This window comes from Chenopodium album, chromosome 16, assembly GCF_948465745.1.
Source record: "Chenopodium album chromosome 16, dcCheAlbu1.1, whole genome shotgun sequence".
Lineage (NCBI taxonomy): Eukaryota > Viridiplantae > Streptophyta > Magnoliopsida > Caryophyllales > Amaranthaceae > Chenopodium > Chenopodium album.
In genome coordinates, this window is record NC_137849.1 from 26,621,975 (window position 1) to 26,633,483 (window position 11,509).

Below are 11,509 nucleotides of genomic sequence, written 5' to 3' on the forward strand. Positions count from 1 at the left end.
ACATTGTTTTTCTTCTGTATATAATCCTTGTGCTCATTCTTTTCTCAGCAATGCATGTTTACTTGCACAACTTTTTGCGGAACACCGATCACAGCATGTTTATCGTGGATATCTTCCATCCATGGAGGATAAATGGCGTAAATATTACACCGATATTCCTATGATTTATATTTTTGCTTCTATTTTAGATCCTAGACAAAAATATGATGGCACCTTTTTATTAATTGATATTTATTATAGTAACATGAATTTTGAAGATGATGTTGAAACTTTTAAGAATAAGGTGACGGATGAGTTTTTTAATTTATATAATGTTTATGAAAGTAAATATGGAACCGTGTCTCGATTTGCCCCTTCTCAAACATCCAAAAATGTAAGTAAACGGGCCAAAGGTTTATTTGCACAAGCTGCTAACTTGATGTCTAAGTATTCAGGTACAAAATCATCATCATCTAGGAGAACACAAAGCGATGTTTCGGAGTTGCAAATGTACTTAAGTTACGACTTTATGAAAGGCATGGACGATGAAGAGAAGTTTGGCCTCGACATCCTCGATTGGTGGAAATCACAAGCCGTGAAACATCCAATTTTGTCGGCAATGGCTCGTGATATTTTTGCTATCCAAGTCTCCTCCGTTGCTTCCGAAAGAGCTTTTAGTGCGTCGGGAAGAGTTCTAGACGATAGAAGAACAAGACTAAAACCCGAAACACTTGAAATGTGTGTTTGCTTCAAGGATTGGTTGGATGTCGAAACTCATTCTCAAGATCGTACTTATGCACAAAACGACGACGATGAAGGAACGTCGACTTCTTTTAGTTCTCATACTTCTCAATCCACTCAATTGGCGGATGAACTTGAACCTCTAGGAGACGAAGACGAAGATGAAGACGAAGACGACCAATAATAATTACATGATTACATATTTACATTATACACTATTGTATTCTTTTTGTATTATCGAACTTCGTATTCCGTATAATAAATGAAGTTATTCAATATTCATACACTATTGTACGATTTTTAATTATCATTACTTATTTTGTAATTTTGTATTATTGAATTATCGTACATTCGTACCGGCTACCGTCATATAATAAAATAAGTTATTCTTCAATTTTTTGTGCTTTCGGATTATCGCACTAGTATTTTTTTTTTATTATATGCATTTTTGTTTTTAATTCGTTTTTTTAACATTTATTTTTTTTTTTTAAAAAAAAAAAAATTAAGGAGGCACGGTTTGGCCCGCGGCCCGGCACGGCACGGCCCGCTAGGCACGTGGGCCGTGCCGTGCCGTGGGCTGGGGTGTGCCAATTTCAGGCACAACACGGCCCCCACCCCGGCACGGCTAGGCACGCCCCGCGGCGGCACGGGCACGGTGCCCATGTTTAGTTGTGTTTGCTCTAAATAAATAAATATGTGGCAGTTGGATTTTTACACTTCCCCCATTAAAGGTCCCACACTACTGCTCCCCTCTCACTACTACACAAACTCCTGCAATTCATCACTCTTCCCTCTTTTTCCTTCCCAATTTCTTCAATCTCACTCTCAAATTCAACCCCAATTTTCATCTTAAACCCTAAAATTTCTCTATTCTTCCCCAATTCAAACCCTAGATCTTTCGCATGCCTAAATCTCTTTCTCAGCAATTCTTCCGCCATTGCCAGACACCTCCACCGACGAATTCGAGGACGAACAACACTCTCATTCTCTCTCCTCCTTCATTTTCTTGCCATTCTTTCGAGGTATTGTTTATAATTTCTTCATTTTTGGTTTAGTAATGGCGTTTCAAGATCCGATCCAATGAAGCTGGATCCATTGTAGTATTCGCGTTTTACTGTAGCATTTGATTTTTTTATTGAAATGGTTGGTTTTTTGATTTGTAGGTTAATTTTCACGGGAAGATGAATTTGCAGTTTGTAGTGTTCGTATAGTTGGAAGTTGATTCTTTGGTTTAATATTGTTGATTTTGAAGAAAAAAGTTGGCGAAAATGATCAACACGTCACTTGCACTCACCTATTTGTACTTATTGATTTACATTTTGCTTTCTTCTGGAGTTATACTGTACAATAAGGTAATCTTCAATTTATTTCATCTAATTAATGATTATTATTGCTTTGATTTGTTTCATTATCACTATATAATTTTATATATTTAACTTGTACTTGGCATTACAAGAATGTTTTACTAGTAACTATTCTAATTGATTTGTTATAAGACATGCCCAACTCTAATACTCCGGTTTCCACTGGCCGCGGTATTGGTTAGAAGATCTTGTATCTAGAAACATAATGCCCTCAAGCTGCATTTGATAAATGTGCATAGTCTTTTGAAGTTTATCTATCTTTTGATACATGTCATTTAGATATGCAGTAGTAGTATGCTTGATTTGCATAATTTACCTCTTTAAAAGCATTTGTATTTTTCTTTATTTAGATTTGGGATCAATTTACTAGACAAGGTCATGCTTATCTAAACCCCAGTTACTTACCTTGCTTTGAATGGGGGCCATTTTTAGAGTCATTGGAGTAATGTGTTTGTTGAAAATCTTATGAACCTTCCCATTATGTTGCCAGCTCTTATATCGTGTTTGGACGAGAGATTTTTAGGGGAGAGGAATGAACTCATGAAGGGATCAAGAGAGAGTGAACAGTCTTTTCCCCCTTGTGTTAGTGTGGGGAAACACTGGGTAAGAGAAGATAAGGGAGTCCTGTGATGCATGTAAGTTGGAATTCTGGTCATAAGTTTTGGGTTTCATTGACCATAAATTTCAAAATGCTCTTTACAGTATGTTGTGATCCTTCATACGCTATTGAGATTTATATCTTTTAAAATTTTGTTCCACTTATGTAAAACAAACCTGTGGGTATGCATGGAATTTTATTTCTCTCGAATCTCGATCAAGAAAAAGATGTTTCCAGAATTAGTAGTCACTACGGTTAAACCTTTTCATTAATTTCTTGTGATCATATACAAACCAGACAACTTTCCTCATATTTTCCTACGCTCAAGCCAATATTAATTTCCCAAAAACTGTTGTAAATTAGTAATCTATCATTCCTTAGTGTGAATCCATGGGACAATGGACATAGACAACTGCTTTACATGAAAACCTATATTCACCTATATTTCCCAAGAGTTTACGTTCAATCCTTTTATATTCCTGGGTACATGCTTTATCAAATTACTAGCCCTATATGCACGTGATGTGTGTGGTTGATGTGTGGAAGCTTAAAAGTACTCATGTGATTTAGAAAAAAAATCACATAGAGCTTAAAACTACTCGATCATCATTATGTAATAATTATTTTTGTTTAGTTATACTTCTTTTTTAGGGTGGTAAATTCTTGTAAGTTTTTTTTTTTTTTTGGGGGTGGGGGAGGGTGTTGAGGATTAAAATTTTGAGTCTTTGTACACATTGTCTTGCCATTTTCAACATCGTTTTTGTTGTTGGGTGACATTTCATTTTGTTCCACCCCATAGTTTCCTTGATTCATTATCCGTGGAACCAAGCACATGTTATGGATATGATTTTTCACAAAATTTATTCATTTTTAAATAAATGCCTATCAACTTCCAAAGAGAGTAGTATTGCATAATTTTGGGGCTTTCAGTTTGAGACATGACCAATTTATTACCTAACTACACTCTTTTGCTTTAGGTTTAAGTATAGTTGTCCATATAAATAATTATTGTATAAAATAGCTGACATGGGTATTTGAATTGAAAGTGTTTGTTTGTGACCTGCATGAAAAAGGTTTTGGTGTATATTAGTATTCATTGTTTCCATTTACTATCTTCTTTCCCGGTCTTTTGTGAAGATTGCTTTAACGAGCTATATGTATGTTTGAATTCATTTACAGTGGGTTCTATCTCCGAAGTACTTCAATTTTCCATTTCCTATAACACTCACAATGGTTCATATGGGGTTTTCCGGTGTGGTGGCATTCTTTCTTGTTCGTGTTTTTAAGGTATGGTTTTGTTACGTTGGAAGAGTTTCATTTTTCATTTTTTTTCTTTCCTATTATCCTGCTATGTCTTTAGGTAATATGTATCTACTGCTATATTGATTAAAATGTGTTCCACTGAAAATTAGTGCCTGAAATATACTTCATTTTCGTATATGAAGCCCTTTTATGACAAAGAATAATCTACTTTTTTTTTTCCTTACTTTGCTTTCTTTTGTTGGTATTATAATTCTGTGTCATTTGTCTAATACTCCGTCTCATCATTTTAGCTCTTCCCATTTGGAATTGGAGAGTTTATGAAAATTGACACTTATTGAGAGAGAAACAATTAAAGTGATAGTGATTCTAATTTTTCATTAAAGATTCTCACTTTTCAAAACAAAAAAGAAAAAAAAAAGAGGAACAATGTAAATAATGTCGCGTTTGGGAAGAGAGATTGATGATTAAAAATTGGATCATGCATGGGAAATTCAATTAGTGAAAAATTGTATAAAAGATTGTATAGAAAAGAGAAAAAGGTAATAAATTTTACCACATTCACCATCAATGTATTAAAATTCAAGGTGCGCTGAAGCGAGAGGGGTTTTGCTGTGCCTAGGCATGCCTCAGTGCACCTCTTTGAAGTGAGCCGCACTATATGAACAATTAAAAAAATTTGGCTTAAGTTTCTTCAGGTGCGCCTAACCAAAAACACCTCGCCCAGACCAAATTAAGCACTTACCCCTTATCGCCTTGCGCCTCAGTGCCTTAGGCGCGCTATTTCAAACATTGTTCACCAATTAAATGGAGGAAAATCGAATAATTTTAACCTTTCTAATCGGAAAACAGGAAGAACAAATAGAGTATGAGGAAGTACTATTTTTGTTTGCTTATGAATTTGGTAATTTGTATTTAAAGCTACTCAATTTTGCTTCTGAGTTGGTTACACCAACTGAATTGCTGTGGACATAAATGTATTTATTAGTATTTATTTTTAATGTATTAATGGCTGATTTGGACATAAAAATATCTACACACTTTTCCTATCAAATTTTCCTTCACCTACATTCCTATTTTTTGCATGCATCATTAGTCATGCTAATGCTGACAAATGGAAGTATCTTTTGTGCTCCATTTCATTCTGTGTATCTGTATGAGAAATCTCTCTTCCTCCTCTTGGGGTATCTAGACAATCTGATTTTTATATTTTATATTTTTGTGTGTTGCGCAGGTTGTAGCTCCTGTCAAAATGACATTTGAAATGTGAGTGGCATCATGCTCCTATAATAATATTTATTTATTTATTTATTTTTTGGTAATAATGGCTGTCTATTCAGTTTAGACTGTTTCTTATTCTAACTCTTTATCTCGTTGGCAGTTATGCAACATGTGTAATCCCCATAAGTGCTTTCTTTGCTTCAAGTCTATGGTGAGCCTTTTCATATGCTGCTACTTTTGTTTAGGTTGATATCAAAGATGATCATGGCCACTCTAAATACTTGGAACCTTATAATACTGTATCGTTTTATTAAAAGAAAGCTGAATTAGCTTACGGAGTAAACCAGACTGAAAATTTTTAAAGAGCGTGAGCACCTTTTTTTTTTTTTTTTTGAACGGGAGAGCAAAGCTTAAACATTCATAATAATAGTATCCATGAGTACATAAGGGGAGACTACCATAGGAAAGTTCTGTACACCAGTTGTCATGGTTTTCAGGAGCTCACACAGGGCATGCTTAGCTTAGAAATAGAAATAATCTGCTTAGACTGAACCAATGCACTTACTCAAGTACAGCCAATCAGAGGTTAGTCATCTAGCAGTTTATTCTGAATTTACAGTGCAATGATTGCCTGTAGAAACAACATAGACGGAGAAGTTGATGTTTTCTGTAGCTTTTATGGGATTTGTGATGATTCTTCTTTTGATGCATCTGCATGCTGTAACAAGTCCCCACTTTTGTTGGTTAAGGTCTGATTGATCAGTTGATATTTCATTAGGCCGAGTCTTACAAGTTTACCTTGAGGTGGTCCAACTCTTATGTGTGTGTGTATGACGAATGCCTTGAAAATGCCTCTTCACTAGAGGAAAATTGAAGAGGTAATTGATGCATAATCTTCAACAAAAGCTTTAATTAAGAAAGTTTTCACTTTTCAAGATACGACATTTAGGATTTTGTGTTTTTGGTAATAACAAATGTATTTAATAGTTAGTATTAAGTGGGTTGATTTTAATGTACTCAATATATGAAATTTGTTAATCAAGTCTTTGTGTTTAATAAATTCTATACCTAATTAATAAGTTTAATTTGTGTAAAATGTAATAAATTCTATACCTAATTCCCCACTTATGGGATTAAGGTTTTGATTGATTGTGTAAAGTTTAAATAAAGTTGATAATAAAAAGTTAAATAATTAATCTAATTGATTGTTGATGTTAATAATTAGTAATTAATTTGTAATGAAGAAGATATCACTCCCTCGATTTTACCCATGCACTAATCATCTAGCAACCACACTCTGTTTCACCCATTCACCCTTGTTTCTATAGTTTCATGCACAACCTTCAAATGCAATTATGCAATCGCTAAGATATAATAATCATTTTTATTCACCTAACATCACAAGGTAGGATAATAATGTAAATAATCTAACTAGGTGTTTTGATGTCAGACTACCATTTTAATGAAGTCGGATTACTCGGAATAAATTTTCATAGTATAGTATGTCCATGGGCTTCATGGATGCTCCTTCCTTAATAATTATAGATGAACATGGGTGGAAAAAGAGGTTCTGTTCTTTTGGTTAGTGGTTCATGTTTGACATCTGACTCTAGTTGTTTGAGACTAAATGATATGTGATTGTGTATTAGTGTTTTAAATTAGTGGAATATGTTACTTGATAATTCCATTATGATTTGTTGGAAGTAGAAGAAATTGCTAATTACTACGCTCTCTCCCCTTAGGTGTAAATTTTAATTTTTTTTAGAAAAGCAGAGAATATGAACAGCTATTGTAGTTTAGACTCCTAATTTTTACTTTGAACAACATTGTTATATTTATTTATTTTTCCTTAAAATATATATACTGGAGAAATGTTTTTGTATAGTCTACACCTGATTAGTTAAGTATAAGGTTGCACATCTTACACCTTATGGAATAGTTAATATCTGTTTGAGGTGTGGCTACTAGAGTGTTTTTGTGCTATGTAACATGTTGGCTTTTCAACAATGGATAGACCTAGCTTATTAAAACAATGCATTCTCACTGCTTTAGGAATGAGATGATCATGTTGGAGTAAATTAAATGACGAGCTGTTAATTTTATTAATGGAACATTAATAGTTAGTATTCTATCGTTTTTAGTGGTTGTTTGTTTGGTGGGGTGGGGCAGAGGTTGATGGGGCTGAGATTTGTTTAACAATTCCTTCATTTTGCATGTTCCTTAGCTTCTCTATTTCCTAAATCATCATGTGTGGAGACAGGGAATGCTTGTGTTAACTCCAAAGGCAACATGGAAAAGTATACACTCTAGTTATTATAACAAGATTAAGAGAGTCATATTTTTTGTTGCTGTCAAATTTGTAATTTTAAAAGAATCAATTAATGGATGGCATGAAATTTTTTGTGGCACTTCACTATCTAAGTTAGATATGATGCTGTTTGGGAACTGGGGAGGATGCATAAAAGATGCTTGTACATATGTAAGCTTGAAATTGCATTAAAGTGTAATTATTGAGTCACCTGTTAAGAGTATGTGCAATAGGCCTGTTGGTTGATTTTTGCACAATCCTTTTTTTTTTTTTTTTTTAAATATGAAAAGTTTTGATGTACTTTCTCGGTTTTTTATTGGACCCATCTCTTGGAAGTTTCAATTTAGATGCATCACTTTCCCTTTTGGTGAATAAATTCTCTCTATCTCTCTCCTATCACATGGGTCCTCTTTATTTTTTCTCTCTATCTCCCTCTACTCCAAAGAACGCTTAGGAGTCTGCGATTACAAAAGTGATGCAACTAAAAAAAAAAAAAAAAAAAAACGGAGGAATTTATGAATTTTCACTTCTAATCTGTGAGGCTGTGAGCCAAACTTTGGTGTGTCAATGATGTTTGTTTTTTCTGGTAATTTCAGGTTTGGAAACACTGCTTATTTGCATATTTCAGTGGCCTTCATTCAAATGCTTAAAGCTCTGAGTATGTGCAATAAATAGTTTGAATTGTCTTTCATTTTTTATGTACTTCAGAGTACTACGTAGTTATTTTTGTTATTATATCATTATTTTATATAAAAGCGTGCTTAATGCAGTGCCTGTGGCAACTTTTCTCATGGCCGTTGTGTGTGGCACTGACAAGCTAAGGTGTGACGTGTTCTTGAACATGCTCCTGGTCAGTGTAGGAGTCGTTGTCTCTTCATATGGGGAAATCCATTTTAACATCATAGGCACACTATATCAAGTCACTGGAATATTTGCTGAAGCACTTAGGCTGGTCCTGACTCAAGTCCTCCTACAAAAGAAGGGCTTGACTCTCAATCCAATCACCAGCTTGTATTACATAGCTCCATGCAGGTATGAAGTGGGCAATTAGTGTTTGTCCTTTGTACATGTGTGGAAATTCCGTCATTAGCAAACTCATCAATAAATGATATATTATTGTCGTATAATTTAGTTAATTTATTTTGTTTTTGCTAGAGATAAGAGAGATAGTTGTCTGCTTTAACAATCTTCATAGATAAAAAGCTCGCTATTTGTCAGTTTTCTAGCTTTCGATTATTGAATCTGTTGTTAAGTTTGTTAGTCTATGTCTTCCTGATAGGTTGTATGAAGGGAAATATCTTAACGAGGGGTAAAGGCTGCAAGCATCTGATCTTTCTTTACTCTTGCTGTAGGTGGAAGGCTCATGAGAGGCTTTAGGATATTATATCATACTAAAGTTATAGTTATAGTTATAGATAGAATGATGCTCACAAAGCTCTTCTAGTAGCCGGTGACCTTCCTTTGAAATGAAATAATGTCATCTGTAGTTGAATAACCCTTGAGTTTGTTTATTTATGTATTTTTAATCAAAGTAAAATTTGTTATCTTTTTATTTATACTTTTGAAATTGTTTGCCTGTTTGAATTGCTATTTATGGCAATAATAAATTATAACTTGTAAGCTGAAACCTTATCAAATTTGACCTTTAATTGGTCAATTTTTTGGTCAACCTGGGTGAAATGTTGATTTTTACAACAATATGTGGTCAATTTAGAGTCATATGACAATCATTTAGAGGTCAAATTAGGGTGTGGTTTTAGCTTAAAGATAATGACTTGAAAGATAAAGATGTTTATTTAAAAAATTTCATAAAGGATAGTGAAATCCAATTAAGGTTCTGTTAAACGTAATGTCTTGCAAAATTTTCTTCTCATATGTGTTTAGTGGTGTTAAACTGCTTGAGTGTGAGAAAAAACATGTATGGAGTCGTTTTCTGTGTTACAGTTGACACTTTGAACAGCTTAGACTATACTTTGTTATGGAGAAAATTATCTTATACATCCGTACTTTTTGCCATGCAGTTTTATGTTTCTGTTTATACCATGGTATATGCTGGAGCAACCTCACATGGATATTTCTCGTATTCAGTTTAATTTCTGGATTTTCTTCTCCAATGCTCTTTGCGCACTGGCCTTGAACTTCTCAATTTTCTTGGTTATCGGTAGAACTGGGGCTGTTACTATCCGTGTTGCTGGTGTTCTCAAAGACTGGATTCTGATAGCCCTTTCAACAGTGATTTTTCCAGAGTCAGCCATTACAGGGCTCAATATAATTGGTTACGCAATTGGTACTAACCTTCTTTAACATTGTGTGACCTTATTAAACTAATTTTAGTGACTTTTAATTTATCTAATTTCTTTTGTTTATTTTTTCATTTTTCCCCCCTGTTTCTTGTATGTTTATGTTTTCAATTGTTTCGACTGTGTAGCACTTGTTGGTGTTGTTATGTACAACTATCTAAAGGTGAAGGATGTTCGTGCAACTCAACCAGCTTCACCTGAAAGAATTACAGATAGAGTTGCAAAGGTTTGCTTTTTTAGTCTCAATGATCGTCTTTTCTATCCAGTGAGCTTGTACTGATTTTATGACTTTCTGCTGGTTTGTGAGCATAAATTTATCTCTCTAATTACTCGTCCCAGTTGCTGTTCCCATCCCCAAGGCCTTAATTCACCAATGACCATTATGATCTTTAGCTTGTGTTTTAGTAAATACGGATTATCATAATATGTTGATATTTTGATGCACTTTAGATGAATCTACAAAGATGAAAGATCCATAATGTTTTCCCCCTGTCTAGTATTATAATGGTAGAAAATTATAGGTAAAGTTGATAACTATTCCATAAAGAAAATGGAGCAACTAATACGTGAGATGGAAAGACTTATTTTATTGCTTTAATAAATATATATTTCATTTAGATTTTTCCTTTAGTCAAGTAAATTTCATGCTTTATTAGGCTTAAGTGACTACCAAGGTTGTGGTCTTCATTATTGCGTGTTTCATAAGACTACCATTGTTTTTAGTTAGTAATGTTAAAGCTGTAAAAATCATGTCCAAAAATTCTTTTTTGATAAATTCTGAGTTTGGCTATAGCTGTTAGACATTTAAATTTAAAGTTGTGCTGCTTCAGTATCTGATTCGGTGTATATATTTTCACTAGCCATACAATGTATCCATCACAGAACACTATTTTTATAAATGATGATTTGCAGCAATTTTGAGACTACTTTTAAGATCATTTATAAAAATCTCAGGGTATTTACATGTAGGCCTGTTTAACGTGACTTGAAAAACAGGACAAATTATGGCAGTGATGTAATTTTTTGTTGAGATTTCTTTACTTTGCTAGATGCAGGATTGGAAGTTTGAAAAGAAGTCATCTGATATATATGTACCCAACGATGATGTTAAGACTGGTGGAGGTGGAGGGAGTAATTCAGCTTCTGAAATGATTGTTGACGAAGAAGCTCCTTTAATTACATCCTCCAGGCTATCTCATATAGGGCGAACACAGGTTAACCCACATCCTGCTTGATTGGTTTCTGAGACATGGATCTTATATTACCCCACTCTGCAGAGAAGAATAGGAGCAGAAAAATAGCGGCATACATTATATTTTCTAGGCATCAAGATGCATCTTTTTGCTGTAATTTTTTTAGGGCATGGAAAATTTAGGAAAATTCATTTGTAATGACTTGAAATACAACCCTTTGTGGTTTTTTCATGTATTTGAAATCAGAACATTTAATTCTCTTTGTGTTCTGTTGGTAACTTGAGTTCATATATCACATCTATGCATTGATTCTTTGGGCTGCTGCTCTTCTCGTGCAGTTCCCTCAGAAAAACCCCAATTGGAATTAAGAATGCAAACATTTGTTATACGCATGTACAAGTATTGCTGAACATTAATAAAAAAAAAACACTATTCTATGCGCCTAATTAGCTGATGCCTGACGCTAGCTTAGAAATTGAATTCTGATTTGCCTGCTCAACGTTGGTGTAAAATGAATGGTAGTTTGTATCAAAATGTGACGATGG

The 11,509-nt window shown here is 34.0% G+C and overlaps 1 protein-coding gene across 2 annotated transcripts; it reads left to right on the plus strand.

The window, feature by feature from the left end:
* The first annotated feature begins 1,449 nt into the window (after positions 1 to 1,449).
* On the plus strand, positions 1,450 to 11,242 carry LOC145585051 (putative sugar phosphate/phosphate translocator At3g17430). 2 transcript variants are annotated; one of them, XM_081641803.1, is made up of 10 exons: positions 1,450 to 1,742; positions 1,884 to 2,072; positions 3,862 to 3,969; positions 5,177 to 5,208; positions 5,324 to 5,374; positions 8,068 to 8,129; positions 8,242 to 8,503; positions 9,493 to 9,758; positions 9,900 to 9,997; positions 10,821 to 11,242. In XM_081641803.1, exons 2-10 carry the CDS (start codon positions 1,989 to 1,991, stop codon positions 11,004 to 11,006), a joined length of 1,149 nt encoding a protein of 382 aa, XP_081497929.1. In that variant the 5' UTR covers positions 1,450 to 1,742; positions 1,884 to 1,988; the 3' UTR covers positions 11,007 to 11,242. The 2 variants fall into 2 exon arrangements, with proteins under 2 accessions (XP_081497929.1, XP_081497930.1); XM_081641804.1 differs by having other exon boundaries at positions 10,827 to 11,242.
* Positions 11,243 to 11,509: the final 267 nt, after the last annotated feature.

What these genes read in the sequence shown, in the direction of transcription:
- LOC145585051 (XM_081641803.1), top strand. Translation starts at nt 1,989, where the DNA reads ATGATCAACACGTCACTTGCACTCACCTATTTGTACTTATTGATTTAC. An exon ending in GAGTTATACTGTACAATAAG is followed by an intron (nt 2,073 to 3,861) that starts GTAATCTTCAAT and finishes ATTCATTTACAG; the next exon opens with TGGGTTCTATCTCCGAAGTA. An exon ending in TCAAATGCTTAAAGCTCTGA is followed by an intron (nt 8,130 to 8,241) that starts GTATGTGCAATA and finishes TGCTTAATGCAG; the next exon opens with TGCCTGTGGCAACTTTTCTC.